The sequence below is a fragment of the Phaseolus vulgaris genome, chromosome 2 (assembly GCF_000499845.2).
Source record: "Phaseolus vulgaris cultivar G19833 chromosome 2, P. vulgaris v2.0, whole genome shotgun sequence".
NCBI lineage: Eukaryota > Viridiplantae > Streptophyta > Magnoliopsida > Fabales > Fabaceae > Phaseolus > Phaseolus vulgaris.
Window position 1 is genome coordinate 43,860,041 of NC_023758.2, and position 15,900 is coordinate 43,875,940.

Here is a 15,900-nt window from a genome sequence, read left to right on the forward strand (position 1 = left end):
TCATTCAAACAAAATTAATTAACTCAAAATGAAAATTCAAGAATTGAAAAATAAAAAATTAAAGCGGTTCGGGCCAGTGAATTAAGAGCGTTGTTGGGCCTGAGTGGGCCTGAGCAGCGTATAAAAGGAGCATCCATGTGTTTCTCCTACCTCTTCTACCTTCTTCCACTTTTCCTTCTATTTTCAATTTTCAATAATTGACGACTCCTTGGGAGATCTCTCACTCGCCCACAATCCTACCATGGTACTCTTTCTTCTTCACGCTCCTTCCACTTTCACTCAATTCATTCATGGATCGAAGCCGTTTCAGATCTCTTTCTTTTCTTTGTTGCCGCATGCGTCTTCTACTCTTATTCCCACACTTCCACCGTTAATTTTGCCTCGCACTTGTTTTTTTCCTTCAACGACTCTGCCAATGTTCTTGCTAATTTTTCTTTTCTGAACCGAAATTCGACGATTCTTTTCGCTGACGGTTCCTCTGAAAATTTTCTGTAGGCGAATTTAGACGCGGCGATAGAGCAATTGCTGAATGTGGAGAAGCAGATGAGACTCGCCGGTGACGTGGCAGGAACGAGAAAGGCGGCCACTGACATTCTGCAGCTCTGCTTCGATGCGCGAGCCTGGAAAACCCTCAATGACCAGATTGTCGTTTTGTCGAAACGCCGTGGCCAGCTTAAACAGGTTCTCTTTGCCGCTGAGCTTCGATTGTTTTTATTATTTATTTTTTCCTCATGTGTGCGAAAATCTCTTAGGTTACGTGAATCGCGCAGTGGTTTTGTGTGAGGAGGTTTAGGGTTTACTTCGGTCCGAAATATTGGTATTTGTTTGTGCATTTAGAATGGGAATTGTTTAGTTACAAATGTGTTTTTAGTAATTTCGGGCGAATGAATTACCGAAATTTGATTTTGACAACAAAGTATGTATATAGATAAAATGTTTTCTGTAAATGGTACCTAGGTTTTAATTAGTGGTCGTAGATTCGTCGTGATCGTTGACATTGTAGAAAATTGCTGACAGATGCAATCATAATTAGTAACAATGCGGTCACGGAGGGTTCCAAAATCGTAATGTTGTGGCCTAATTCTTTTTAAAATCATTAATGGTTTATGAAACATGGAGTTGTCTGTCATTAAGGAGATGGTTCTATGTTTGCAGGCTGTAACAGCTATGGTACAGCAGGCTATGCAATATATTGATGAGACACCAGATGTTGAAACTCGCATAGAACTCATCAAAACGTTGAACAGTGTGTCTGCAGGGAAAGTGAGTGTGCTAATTTTGAGCCTTTTGTTTCTTTTTAATCATTTTTGTTATACCATCTTGTCTTTTTAAATGTTTTATTGGTTTTTAGATATATGTGGAAATTGAGAGAGCTCGATTGATCAAGAAACTTGCGAAAATCAAGGAACAACAAGGGCAGATAGCTGAAGCCGCTGATTTGATGCAAGAAATTGCGGTTCGTGAGGATGTGTCATTTTTATTGCTTTTATGTGAACTGTATTTCTTTATATAACTAATTAGTTTTCAGTTTACTAATGGAATTCGAAATATTAACAGGTGGAAACTTTTGGTGCCATGGCCAAGACTGAGAAGATTGCATTCATTCTCGAACAAGTATGAGACATTTTTCTGTGTATTTTTCTGTGATTACAGCAATAGCTGGCCATTAGTTTTTTGTGTTGCAATTCAGTAGCTGACTTAAGAATCTTGTATGTCAAATTTTATAGGTTCGTTTGTGTCTAGACCGTGAGGATTATGTTCGTGCACAGATACTTTCTAGAAAGATTAGTCCAAGAGTATTTGTTGCCGATACATCTAAGGAAAAGAAAAAGCCTAAAGAAGGCGATAATGTTGTTGAAGAGGCCCCTGCAGATATACCCTCTTTGCTGGAGTTGAAGCAGATTTATTATGAGCTAATGATTCGGTAATTGAATATGTACTTCATGTTGCCCTCGTTTTATTGCTCTATTATGATGCAGTTCATAGTAGTTAGTATCTTACGATTCACGATACGTATCTTACGAAACGATACGGTTTCACCCTCCCACGATACGAATCGTGTGAAGAATCTTTTTCGTCCCTGAATCTTAGTTGTATCATGCGATTCGCACAAAGAATCGCTGAATCCCGAAACGAAACGATTTAGTATTGTGTGAATCAGTGTGGATTTTAAAAAATGAGTAAATAAAAAAAGATAGAGATAATTTGTTTAATAACATGTATGCACCATAGAGGTTGTTTTGGTGAAATTGTGTGGTATATATATACATATATATAATTTATTGTATCTTGCATGTATACATATCTTATATATTTAAGTATATATTAAATTTTTTTAATGTTTATGAATCTTACGATTCACGATACGAAACGATTTACGATTCATATATCAGCTCTCCGATACACTACTTGTATCTCGATTCTACTACCATGATGCAGTTACAAATATTGTGCCTTCCCTTATATATTTAATATCGCTTTCCTTTTTATTTTTTATATGTCAAATCAAGTAAAAGGTGAAAATTGCTCTTGCTTTTGAGCTTTCTATAAACATTGCTTCTAGTCAGTCCAATATGTGCATTCTAGATCCCCAAGAATAAGGCATAGTGCTTATTCACTGCTTGATGGTTTGGATTGGAAAATAATTTGCTGATGGCTTAAATTGACCTTGTTACTAAATTTCGAAGTTGAAATGGAAGAGTATAGGGAAAACACCTGTGTCTACAATGCTACTTGCCAACCATGCTGAATTTTAGGCCAGCTACACTGCCACCGTTTTGGATTTATTACTGATTTCAGATTCAATTCTGCAACTATCTTTAGCTTATTATCATGTTTGGATCAAATGGTCTTTGGAGTGGTGGTAGAACTTCTTTAGGTAGAAAAGCATTGATTAAAACTCCTGAAGTGGAAAAAATTATTTTGTCACATGTAAAATTTGCAGGTTATTATATTAGATCATCCTCTAGGTTTTTAGTTTTCCCATTTTATTAATAACAATTAATCATTTCAAAAAGAAACCAACTACTATAAGCTACTTGATATTTCATTATCACCCAATTTCTGTATTTTATTGTAACAAAGTGATAATTTAGACAATCCTAATGAAGTATATTCTCTTAAAATTACTTATGGCCTAGCGTATGCAAACACTAAACATGTTTTTGTATATTATTGTAAAAAGCATTTTTCTTCTAAAACTGAACAAGTCGGCCTTAAATATAGGAATAAGCGTTTTTAGTCTGTATACTTTATTAATTGTAAGGTATGTAATTGTGACCAATTCTAACTGTTTCTTAATATTGTGAGAAACATATTTTTCCTCCTTTGGTAGTGTGTCTTGCACTGAATTAATTGATTTTGAATGATGAGATTTTGGCTCCTATTAATTTTGTTCAATTCTCTAATAAATAAAACCCTTTTTTATGTTAACTTGTAATTCCCGTATATGTTCATAACAATTTTGTGTGTCATGTTGTGGGTGACCAATATTTAGTATATCAATGTGCTTTATGTTGGCTGCCAAGGGTTTAAAAGACCATCTTTTATACATGGGTTCAGAACAAGCTATGATACCATAGGTGGATTTAATATGTCATGTTCAGTGCTTTATCTATCAATTATCATTCATGCTGTTTGTGTTATTTAATTCTAGTTCACATGAACTAAAATTTTAAATGTCTGTGAAATGGCTTGTAAAATTTGGCAATAGTGAAGTGTATGAAATTGCCATTGCTTTTCAAATTTTGTGCAATATATAACTTGGGACTTAAGTAATGTGAAATGATGTAGATGAGTGTTTGTTTATTCTACCTTCATGCTACATATGTTTTAACTATTTATTTTTTGCGGCTACTTGCTGATGATTTTTTAATATCTGAGTTGTCTTATGCTGGTATTGTTTATGTTCAAAGGTATTATTCCCACAATAATGATTATCTTGAAATTTGCCGTTGCTACAAGTCAATATATGAGATTCCATCTGTCAAAGAGAACCCAGCCAAGTGGACTCCGGTAAGCTTTCTCCTTGTTTTATTTTTTTTTTACCTTTTCTGTTACTGTGACATATGTTTTGCAATATTATGTTTTTTCTTAATGTTATTTTGTGCATGTAGATTCTAAGGAAAATATGTTGGTACTTGGTTCTAGCCCCGCATGATCCAATGCAGTCAAGCCTTCTGAATTCCACTTTGGAGGATAAGAATCTATCTGAGATTCCGAACTTCAAGTATGCCATCCCCAGTTTTATCATGTCTACCAAGTCATGTTTTATCTTTTAGGATTTCCTTGTCATTTGGTGTGCCTATTGATGTATATTTTGTGCGTAGGTTACTTTTGAAACAGCTGATTACCATGGAGGTTATCCAATGGACAACTCTATGGGATACATATAAGAATGATTTTGAGAATGAGAAGGCCTCTGGGGAATCTTTCGGTGAAAAAGCAGCGGAAGATCTGAAGCAAAGAATAATTGAACATGTAAATACAAAATAACTGGTGCACTATATTTTTTCTCAAGCCATCAATTTTGGTTGTTGGTCTTGTGTGATATGCTTTATGTTTTGTACTTTTGCGAGCATTAATACGAACCTTTACCTTTCAGAATATTCTTGTTGTTTCAAAATACTACGCAAGAATTACATTGAAGAGACTTGCAGAACTTTTGTGTCTCAGCGTACAGGTTTGTGATTCTAGTTGTGGTTGTGCTTTTTCAGTTAAGTGTTACCGTGGAAATTCTTTTAAATGGTGTTTGGTGTTACACCTAACCTGCCACTGGATGCTAGTGTTTCAGAGGAAAATGTTATCTTGGTGGTTGGCAGGGTCTGTTTATGTTGGTGCACTGCAGGAGTTTGCTTACCACCTCTAGTGGTTTTTTTTTTTATGGTTTAACTGCATGTGAATGTGTTGTAACTGAATTTATTTCATTTTCTTGAAATGCTATTTCGTTTAGTATGATGATTCTAGTTTATATTTCATACAAAATTCAGGAAGCTGAGAAGCATCTTTCAGATATGGTAGTGTCTAAGGCGCTGGTGGCAAAGATTGATAGGCCAATGGGAATAGTCTGTTTCCAAACAGCAAAGGATAGCAATGATATTCTTAACACATGGGCAGCAAACTTGGATAAACTGCTTGATCTCGTGGAGAAGAGTTGTCATCAAATACACAAGGAAACCATGGTCCATAAAGCTGCGTTGAAGGTTTAAGAAGGTCCATATCAGCAGTTACAATCACAGGTAAGGTTTTTGTCCCTTTTCTCTCTCTTCTACAAATTTTCTCATCGCAGTTTCAAGAGGTAGTTGGGGACACGGGAAGGAAGTTGTTTTAAGGGAAATGGTAGAATCGTGACTGTTCTCGGTTCAGTATTTCCTATTTTGTCATAATGCTGGTTTCTGGTAATTGCAGGGGCACCCTAATATCGACGTGATTTTGTACTGAAGTTGGCTATTTCGGGAATGTCTTTTAAATATCACCTACCGAGTTGGTGAAGATATTCGTAGAACGCGATTCCTTTTTCATCTTATATTTTGTGGCGCATGCGTTCAGGGTAGAGCTGGATATATGCATATTAGTTGGTAAAATTGTTGTATACTACTGGAACATCATACCTTACTACTGCCTTTATGACAGGATCCTAAACGATCTTGATTGAAGCAGTGGCTAGAAATTGAGTGTTTGCTCATTTATATTCTTTTTCCTGGTTGATTTTTTTTTCCCTCGTGTACTTCTTTTCTCTATTAACATTTTTTTGTGCAATTTGGACATGTTTTTTTCCTGAATGACAATTTGCGAGCTGATTGCAATGCATCTAGTGTCGAGTAAAGTATTTCGTGATCTTCGAAGGCAACGTCGTTGGAGGAGTTTCGAGGGAAGATAGTAGTATACCTTATTTTTTGGATAGAAAAATGAGGGAAAAAGTAATTATCATGAAACGATATTTTAGTTCTTTTAGTTAACGCCTCGAAGTAGCAAATTTATTGCATGATAATTTTTTCTGGTGCTTTGCACGTCACTGATATAAATTTATTGTAAACGTGTGGTCTGGGTTTGCAATATCTCAAAGTTGTAATTAAATTAAAATTACCTTTCTCAAACGCAAGTCATAATTAAATTTCTTTTATAACCTCGTTTTTTTATAACTTACGAATCCAGGATCACAGTTCGTAGTTTTCTTGTTCTGTGCGGAAGTTTCTCACTTAGTCTGGCAACGTTTGTGAAATGTCAACGTGCCGGTCAACCTCAGCTGCTGACAGATTACATTAGTACACCTTTTTTTTTCAAATGAGGCTCAAAATTTGTCAAAAAGGTGGTGGTGACAAACACAATGAGAGAATGGTTTACTGTGACAAACACAATAAGATGTATTTTCCTTTATAAGTTGTGAATGCAATGTTCAATTTGGTTATATCCTATTCGAAATTTATGTATTTAAAGAGATGAAGTTTATTACAGCATTCTAACGACGTTTATTATGCCGTTTACTTTTCAAATGAATATTTTCGAACATAAATTGTTGTCAAAATTATTTTGTTGAGAAGGGACATAACGCAAAAGTATTCATAAAATAATGGACAAAATCTGTTTATTATTCGTCATTATCTTCTATTAAATTGTCTTGAACAAAAGACTAGGAAGGGAGAGAGTTAAAATAAATGCGATTTGTATAACTATTTGGAGGAAGGATGCGAGGTGTTTGTGTAAGCAGCAGCAGAAGAAGAAGAGCATGGGAGTAGTTGCGTAGCATAAGGGGAAGGAAGAAGAGGAGGTGGTTGGGGAGAAGTGATAGTTGAGGAAGAAGAATAGGATGGTGAAGATTGAAGATGAGAAGCCGCCACAGAGAATGATGATGACATGGCAACCTGCTCATAGAGGCTCACGGGAAACTCATGAACACGCGAATAATCGTAGAAGTAGCCGGAATCATGTGAACCCTGAGCCTGAGACTGAGTGTGACCAATGGGTTCAGTTGTAGACGGAATGGAGAAATGGGTGGTTGGTGGTGGCTGTGATTGGTTTCTCAGCCTCACATTTTCAGGGAAGTTGAGTTTGGCTTTGTTGCCTCTGAAACGTAAGGAAGCTTCATCGTAGGCTCTGGCCGCATCCTCAGCTGTCTGAAATGTTCCTAACCAGACTCTAGCAGCCTTGAATGGATCCCTTATTTCCGCAGCCCATTTCCCCCATGGCCTCTGCCTCACTCCTCTGTATTTCCTCTTTGGTTCCTCTTCCACTCTCTCCCTCTCTCCCCTGCTGTACTCGTAATCGTACTCCCTATTCTCCATTTCTCTCGTTTCCCTTCTTGTCACCCTGCTTGAACTTTCACCATCTCCATCTGTATTCCACACAAATCAAATCCAACGTTGGATATAACAACAATATACTATATTCAATGTAGGTGAAGGATTTTATTATTATCTAATATGGACTAAAATATTCAGTTTGGTGCTTACATGTTGAAACAGCAGGGAATGAAGTTCCACGTGGGAGATCACTTGTATTGTCACCTTCCCTCCTTCTCTTCAGAACAGAGTTTCCATAATAAGATGAACATGCAGAGCCACCACCAAGAACCGAATGATCGTCACTCTGATCCTCTCCACGAACAACTTGAGTCAAAGCAGAGATCATGGCTGACATCTCCCTCTCCCTATTCAACCCTGAAAGCATCGTTGCCATTGACAACGAATGACAGTCTCTCGCTTCACTCCGATCACCCTCGCTACCCTGTTCTCTGGGATTCGCCATATACAAATACAACTTCACCCCTATGCTTTTCGCATGCACCACTGCCACCGAAACTTGTCACTGCTTAAACTAAGGAACAAACAAGCCAACTTATCCACGAATGTCTGAAAAAAATGCAGAGTACAAAATACAAAAAAATGGAAGGTTTTTTAAGGCAACTTTGGGTTCGTCTCTTCTGCTTTAACTAGTAAGAAACATACAAAAGATGGAGATTGATGGATTAGTGATGGGTCAAATTGGTTAAGGTGTGAAACTGAAAATCAAGTTGCATTTGTGTGGAGACAACCAACTTGACGGTGCTCAGAAAAAAGTTACAACAGTGGTGGCCGACCTCAAAATACAAGATCTTAATGTTATTCAACCATCTATCTTATATACTTAATTATTAATTATCATCATGATAATTATTATTATCATAATTTAACTAATAGTCTCGACTTTATTAACCTAGTTTCACTAGCTTAATAAATTCAGCTCTTTATAATTGATTTCAGTCACATATTATCAAATATTCTTAATTTTAAGAGATTTTTTAAGATTTTGATATATATTAAAAGGTTACTTTCAACTTAATTCAATTTTATAAAATTAATATATAACAAACTTTGCATTTATATATTATAAAAATATCACTTTTAATAGATATGTTTTCATTAGAACAAATCCATGAATTAAAAAGATGTATATCTAGAGGAGGGAACTTCCGCGACCTCATCAAGTGTTGAAATCGAACTTGTCTATTGGCTAGATGGTACCAAATGCCGTACGGCTTTTTACATTATCCAGAACCAAATCTGTGATTTTGTTTTTATAAAAAAAATTTGATTGATAATTGATTATTTAAATTATAATAAAAAATAATCACATATTTTTCTTATATTGGGTCATTCAAATGTATATTTATAATTTAATAATTTAATAATGTCAAAAGCTTGATAAAAGAAACTATAACAAGTCAGCATAAATTATCCATTGATATCGGGTTTTTTATATTATGGATGGAGCATGCATATGACACAAAATATATAATTATAGATTAGTCACTTTTTATACTATATTATCCATTCGAAGTATTTTCTAATAATGATTTTTTGTCTGGAGAAAATTATCAAAAAATAATTAAACAATAATCAGTTATTAAATTTTGCCGACTTAGTGTGGAATAAGTATTTTAGTAAACAAAAATTGATATTTTGTGGTATCATTTATTTATATAGTTAAACGTGTTGCTTAAATTTGACACGTAAGTGGATTGAGTTTGAAAAAGTTTGGGTCAACATTTTGTTTGGTCAAACGACAACATACGTGCACATAACGCGGTAGTATTTGTCGTGTTGTGAATTACTGTAGTTCTGAAACAAGCATGAATAAAAAAATAGAATATTTGACACTAATATAAAATCAAAATATTAAAAATATCAATATATATTATTAAAGTAGCTTTCAAAGTGAATGTAATTAATTTTGGATGGGTGTCAAAAGTTTATACGTAGTCAACTTTATTTAAGCTTAAACTAAGTATAAGCATTTGTTTCAACAGGTCAACCCTATATGTTCTACGTTTTTTCAACATATCCAACCCCACTCCCCAAAGGACAGAAGGATTTTATTTCACACCAAATCGTTCCATGCTGAATTATTATTATAAAATGTAACATATTTATTTAATAATATAAACACCAACAGTAACCTAATCAATTCCATGAAGAATCCATTTTCTATAACATCCTACTATCCCAACATCCTTCAACTATTTAACATATAATACAAATGAAATTAAACATCACAACAACTATACAAAGTAAAGATAATTTAGAATGCTTAAGATTATCATGTATGGATTCAACATTGTAACACCAATGCCAAAGCCTGCACCGCCTAAGTAGAGCTTTTCCAGAATGAATTAATCAGTTGAAATGCCTTTAACTTCCACAAGCCAAGCACTCTTCTCTGTTTGTTAGAGAGCACACCATCTGCGCCATCTTGGTATTATCATCCTCTCCCTCAACCGTAGATTTTTCCTGCATACACAATAGAAATGTTCAGTATCAAATGTGTAAATAAAATGAATAAATTGGTGAGATTCAATTCTTACTACTTCGAGCATAGAGGTATCAACAGTAAACTTGATAGCATCAGCTGCTGCACGTGATCGCAGATAATACATTCCAGTCTTCAAACCCTTTAATGCAAAATCAAAAGGCAACAAACATCAACCAGTTGGTATAAAAATTCACAAGAGACCTAATTTCTAGCAAGATAAAGTTAATCTAGTAGTGTATCTAAATTCAAAAGGAAACCTGAGAAACAAACACAACTGTAGGCAGGGTATAGATTTATATATTTTAAATGTTTGGAATCCCACTACCGTGAAAGCAAACATAAATTTAACATAGAAAATGCATCACCAAACACATTCCTTTATTGGAGAGAAACCGTGAACATAATTTAAAGAGGATATAATTTAAACTTGCTCCAATGAAAAGATTGATACCTTTGACCACGCATAGAAATGCAAAGAAGTCAACTTTCCAAAGTTGGGTTGATCCATGTGAATATTTAAGCTCTGACTTTGATCTATGTAACATCCTCGATCAACAGCCATATCAACCAATGTCTTTTGCTTTATCTCCCAAACAGTCCTGACAATTTCAGGCATAGTTAGCATAAAATCCTTAAGAGTCATGTTTAGGTAATTTACAAAATCACAACTAACATACTTGTATATGAGTTTTAGCTCATCAGTTATTTCTGGAATTTTCTGAACCGAACCATCCTCATAGATTATCTTGTTCTTGATTGTAGGAGACCAAAGTCCCATTTCAGTCAAGTCATGAAGTAAATGCTTGTTCACTACAACAAACTCGCCACTGAAATACAAACAGTTAGCAAGAAAGATAGATCAACAAGTTATCAAAATATAATAAAATCGGGTGGGAGTATACCTTAGAACCCTGCGACTGTAGATATTAGAAGTATATGGTTCAAAACACTCGTTATTGCCAAGAATCTGGCTAGTAGATGCAGTTGGCATAGGGGCAACAAGAAGTGAATTTCTCACACCCGTCTTAGATATCATTTCCCGAAGTGCATCCCAATTCCAACGACTTGAGGGTATCACACTCCACATGTCTGGCTGAAGAATTCCCTGCACATACAAAAAATCACCTAAGTCACAACATAAAAACATGTCGGATGTTACATTTCCTAACTGCAATGCAAGCCTAAGTTGAATCTACATGTGCATCTGTGACCGACTGCATTATGAATATAACGCAAGACAAAAAGGCATGAGTAGAAAAGACTTTCGCAAGAACATACCTTGCTCATCGGACTCCCAGTATATGTTTCATAGGGACCTTCTTTTGCAGCCAATTCAGAAGAAGTTTTTAGTGCATGATAGTATATAGTCTCAAATATATCCTTGTTTAACTGTTGAGCCTGCACCCCAAAAACATGTAATCTATCAAATTGAAGAACATCTAGCTTAAACAGTAAATGAATAAGCAATCCCAAAAGAATTATTTACCTCAGGTGAATCAAATGCCATGCCAAGTAATATGAAAGTATCGGCTAGACCCTGAACTCCAATACCAATGGGTCTGTGTCGTAAGTTTGATCTTCTGGCATTCTCAATTGGGTAGTAATTAACATCAATTATTTTATTAAGGTTTGTTGTCACCGTTGCAGTAACCTATAATTAGCCATAACCATCACAAAAATAGTCATATAATGATTATATCAATATAAGTGCACATGTTGAAACATCTTAAAAACATTCAGCATTGAATGTTTTTCAAGAATGACTAGATATTGTACCTCTCCCAATTTTTCAAAGTCAAAGTATCGGTTTTTTGAGCCCCTGCTCCCAACAAGCTTAGATGGATGAGATTCCATGGGCACACCCTTTGGTAATCAGATAAAAATTCAAAACCAGTATTAACAAGTTAGTCTAGCAACCCAGAAATCAAATATATGATAACCTAACACATGAAGTATGCCAGGGATTTCCTACCTTCTCTCTTACATATCGTGGTAGAGCAATTGATGCCAAGTTGCACACAGCAGTTTCCGTTGGACTTGTATACTCAATTATCTCAGTGCACAAGTTTGATGACTTGATTGTTCCCAGATTCTGTTGATTGCTTTTCCTGTTGCAAGTGTCCTGGGATATAAAAAAAAAATATTCAATGAAAAACAAATATTAAAATAGAAATTTAAATAAAGCCAAAAAAGCATTCGTAAGCCACCTTAAAAAGCATATAAGGGGTTCCAGTTTCAATCTGGGACTTTAAAATTTCAAACCAGAGGTTTTGTGCCTGAACAACCTTCTTTGCTTTTCCCTGTGTACAAATAAATTTGTTAAATAAAAAAGCAAGGCAAAAATAAGCAAGAGGACATTCAAAACATGCAAAACAAACCAACAACATAGACCAAACTTACTTCTCTTTCGTACTGAGTGTACAGTTTCTCAAATTCTTCACCCCAACAATCAGCCAAACCTGGAGATTCATTGGGGCAAAACAAAGACCATTGTCCATTGCTTTGAACTCTGTCCATAAAGAGATCGGGCACCCAAAGAGCATAAAACAAATCTCTAGCACGATGCTCTTCCTGCACAATCAGCATTAACATGGGGATATATCAGTAAAATAGGACTATTTATTAACAATCAGGAACTAAGAACAAGGCCATAACTACGTAATGTCAATTTCTACTTTTTAGAATCCCTTCAATCATACCTTTCCATGATTTTTCCTCAAATCCAAGAATTCAAATACATCAGCATGCCATGGCTCCAGGTACACAGCAAATGCACCTACAGGAAGAATGCGGCATGGTAAGTAAAGGCAACTAATAAATATTCACGAAGTGTATAGTCAATAATTTATAAACAATCTACCTTTCCTCTTGCCTCCCCCTTGATCAACATAACGAGCAGTATCATTGAACACACGCAGCATTGGAACAATACCATTTGATGTCCCATTTGTGCCACGGATGTAACTGCCTGTGGCACGAATATTGTGAACAGAAACACCAATTCCTCCAGCTGATTTGCTAATGATAGCACACTCTTTCAAAGTGTCATATATTCCCTCTATACTATCATCTTTCATGCACACAAGGAAGCAACTACTCAACTGCCAAAGCACATGAGCAGATCAAGATAAATGAGATTCAGGATTATCAAATATCACATCACGTGCGTACAAAAAGAGAGAGAATTGGAGAGAAAGAGAGTTAGCATGTACCATACCTGTGGCCTAGGTGTTCCTGCATTGAAAAGAGTTGGAGATGCATGAGTGAACCATCGTTGAGACATCAAATGGTAAGTCTGGACAGCAGAGTCAATGTCATCTTTATGAATCCCAACAGCAACCCTCATCAACATGTGTTGTGGTCTCTCCACAACCTTTCCTTGAACCTTTAAGAGGTAAGACCTCTCCAGGGTTTTGAAACCAAAGTAATCATATTCAAAGTCCCTGTCATAGATTATTTCACTGTCCAATCGGGCAGCGTTCTAAGCAAAAACAGAAAACAACACAAGTTAAGTTTCCATCATACGAAAATAACAGCCAAATAAATCACGTAACATCACAAATCCAAACCAAATCAGCAATGCACACGGTATTACAGTCATAATCAGTAATTAAACTAAAACACTCAATGTCCTACAACTCCCAATTTTGAAACTTGAACCAACTACAACAACAGATCCTTTACCCACAACAAAAAGAGAGAGAAAATCAGACAAAAAATTAATTTCGAATACCAACAAGAGTACAATTACCTTGATGATAATTTCATAGATATCATCAGCAATCAGAGGAGCCTTCTTTCCAGATCTCTCACTAAAATGATTACGCATAATCTTAATCCTGAAACATTCACAATTCAACCACTGTCAACAACAAATCATCACAACAAAACACAAAAACGAATCCCCGTCACACTTACGTCTCGGAAAACGACTTCTTCGTGTTTTTATGCAGATTCGAAACTGCAATCCTCGCAGCCAACTGAACAAAACACAAATATCAGTCTTTAATCCACGGATAGGAATAACAAAAAACCACGAGAAAGAAAAAGAAACTGACGGAAGCATAGTCAGGGTGATTGGCGGTCAAGGCAGCAGCAGTTTCCGCCGCCAACTCATCGAGCTGACTGGTGGTGACGCCTTTGTAGACGCCAGCGCAGACTTTCTGAGACACAAGAACAGGGTCACAGTGTTCGGTGCTTAAACCGTAACTGAGTTTCTTGAGGCGAGCGGTGATCTTATCAAAATGCACGGCCTCTTGCCTCCCATCTCTCTTCACCACATACATCTCGTCTACTATTTTTTTGGGTGTCTCTCAGTGGAGAATTTCGTCGAACAGTTTCGGCGCAAGCACGAGTGTATAAATAGGGTGAAAATAGGGTGTGATAATTGTTTGTGTTGTTTGTTTTGTTGTGGGCGAATATTGATGGTTCCCTCGCAAATGTGTGCTATTCGAAATTTTCCCGCGAGAGCGTTGGATTTGGAATTGGGAACTTGAATGAAAGGGTAAATGGTGGGAGCGTGAGAGCGCAGGTTCCGCAGATGCGGGACCACGCTCTTTTCTTTCCAACTTTTATTCTCTGCTTCGTCCCGCGCAACTATGTCCTCTATATGGAAATTATAAACACCCCAGATAATTGTTATTTAACTAAATTCTTTAATCATTGTTATCAATTCATATTTAAGGAAACAAATATCTTGATATTGAAAATATTTTGTTGTTAATGAATATTTTCACTAATTAAATTATAACAATAATCAAATTCAATAAAACATATTATTCATAATATTTTCAATTTTATAAAATTACAAATTTTATTTATTATTTATTATTTATTATTTGCATATTCTTATAAGATTAAAAAAAGTAAAATAATTATCATATTGCTAGCTATTATAATTTATTTGATTTTTATAATAAAAAAAATCGAATTACAATGTGAAATAAATATAAAAAGTAACAAAAATGCATAATGAAAGTGGACGAAAAAATAAAGTTGTTTGGTGAGCAACAACTTTATAATAGGAGAAAAAGAAAACTAAATAATTTATATATATATATATATATATATATATCTATTTATATAATTTTGTTTTGCAGGATACTTAACCATTTGAAAAAGTCATTTTCAAAACAAAATTAAACTATGATATCATTCTTAAAATTAACTACAAAGAAAAATATTTTTTATATATAGATATAATATATTTGTGTTTGTTAAAATAAATTATAAATTAATATTTTTAATATAAAAATACAAATAATAGTATTTTCCTCTCAATCTTGCACTATAGTTGAGTTTCTAGTCTTCTATTTAACCTATTTTTATAGGGTTAGGTTGTTTCTTTTATCACGCTGATGAGCTAAGTGATAAAATATAAAAAAATCTCACTTATTTAACGCATTCTCGCTCAAGTGAGGAATTTTCGCTTGAGCAAGAAAGACGTCGATTTCTAAAACTGTCCTGGAGCATGATTGCTTTAGTGATAATCTTCTGTTGTAAAATTGGCTTCCATCTTTCTCTTTTTAGCTCAAATCATTATTCTTGAATCCAAATCTTCAATATTCTTATAGATCTACGATTATCACCAAATTTTTAAATAAATTACTCTTATTCTGATAAAGATCATACAAAATGTGAAAAAGTATAAATTCATAAATTATGGATTATTTTATATGCAAATTAACAATAAATCCTCATAAGTATATATATTTTAATATGAAATATTACTAAAATTAGACACTTATCAATCACCCAGGGATTAGAAGCTGATATTTCCAACCGTTCAAAAACTTGATATTTCATCGAAAGAATAAGTAAATGTAGTAATTGAATAACTGTGTATTAGTTTTTTTTTTAGAAAAAAAAAACAAAATCATCAATTAATTATAAGAATAATTAGTTATTTAGTAAATACTTGCAAAAATAAGAAATAACTGAAATATAAAAAACAAAACAATAAAATAAAATATTAATGAAGATAAAATATGAACAAATTTATATACACAGTTATAATGAAAAATTTCTTTATATATAGGTATAAATTATTATTTTAACTTTTTTTTTATAAAAGTTTTCATGTTAAGCATCACCTGCCATGACATGAAAAAATAA

General features: G+C 34.5%; 3 protein-coding genes across 4 annotated transcripts; 1 reads left to right on the forward strand and 2 right to left on the reverse strand.

The window, feature by feature from the left end:
• The first annotated feature begins 128 nt into the window (after nucleotides 1–128).
• Nucleotides 129–5,692, forward strand: LOC137812442 (26S proteasome non-ATPase regulatory subunit 12 homolog A-like). Its single transcript, XM_068614415.1, has 12 exons — nucleotides 129–244; nucleotides 496–681; nucleotides 1,156–1,263; nucleotides 1,352–1,456; nucleotides 1,558–1,614; nucleotides 1,728–1,924; nucleotides 3,915–4,014; nucleotides 4,116–4,228; nucleotides 4,329–4,479; nucleotides 4,604–4,681; nucleotides 4,989–5,237; nucleotides 5,407–5,692. The coding sequence occupies exons 1-11, from the start codon at nucleotides 242–244 to the stop codon at nucleotides 5,205–5,207; spliced, it is 1,317 nt and encodes a 438-aa protein (XP_068470516.1). The 5' UTR covers nucleotides 129–241; the 3' UTR covers nucleotides 5,208–5,237; nucleotides 5,407–5,692.
• Nucleotides 5,693–6,557: 865 nt separating this feature from the next.
• LOC137812443 (ethylene-responsive transcription factor ERF110-like) lies at nucleotides 6,558–8,084 on the reverse strand. Its single transcript, XM_068614416.1, has 2 exons — nucleotides 7,449–8,084; nucleotides 6,558–7,330 (listed from the first exon to the last, which is right to left on the reverse strand). The coding sequence occupies exons 1-2, from the start codon at nucleotides 7,741–7,743 to the stop codon at nucleotides 6,669–6,671; spliced, it is 957 nt and encodes a 318-aa protein (XP_068470517.1). The 5' UTR covers nucleotides 7,744–8,084; the 3' UTR covers nucleotides 6,558–6,668.
• A 1,295-nt stretch (nucleotides 8,085–9,379) lies between these two features.
• On the reverse strand, nucleotides 9,380–14,393 carry LOC137812454 (ribonucleoside-diphosphate reductase large subunit). 2 transcript variants are annotated; one of them, XM_068614431.1, is made up of 17 exons: nucleotides 13,845–14,393; nucleotides 13,705–13,766; nucleotides 13,538–13,625; nucleotides 13,004–13,267; nucleotides 12,647–12,887; nucleotides 12,486–12,562; nucleotides 12,187–12,357; nucleotides 11,994–12,086; nucleotides 11,759–11,908; nucleotides 11,563–11,649; nucleotides 11,273–11,437; nucleotides 11,065–11,184; nucleotides 10,689–10,891; nucleotides 10,464–10,613; nucleotides 10,238–10,385; nucleotides 9,839–9,925; nucleotides 9,380–9,764 (listed from the first exon to the last, which is right to left on the reverse strand). In XM_068614431.1, the coding sequence occupies exons 1-17, from the start codon at nucleotides 14,070–14,072 to the stop codon at nucleotides 9,666–9,668; spliced, it is 2,433 nt and encodes an 810-aa protein (XP_068470532.1). In that variant the 5' UTR covers nucleotides 14,073–14,393; the 3' UTR covers nucleotides 9,380–9,665. The 2 variants fall into 2 exon arrangements, with proteins under 2 accessions (XP_068470532.1, XP_068470533.1); XM_068614432.1 differs by having other exon boundaries at nucleotides 9,842–9,925; nucleotides 13,845–14,383.
• Between the last annotated feature and the right edge of the window lie 1,507 nt (nucleotides 14,394–15,900).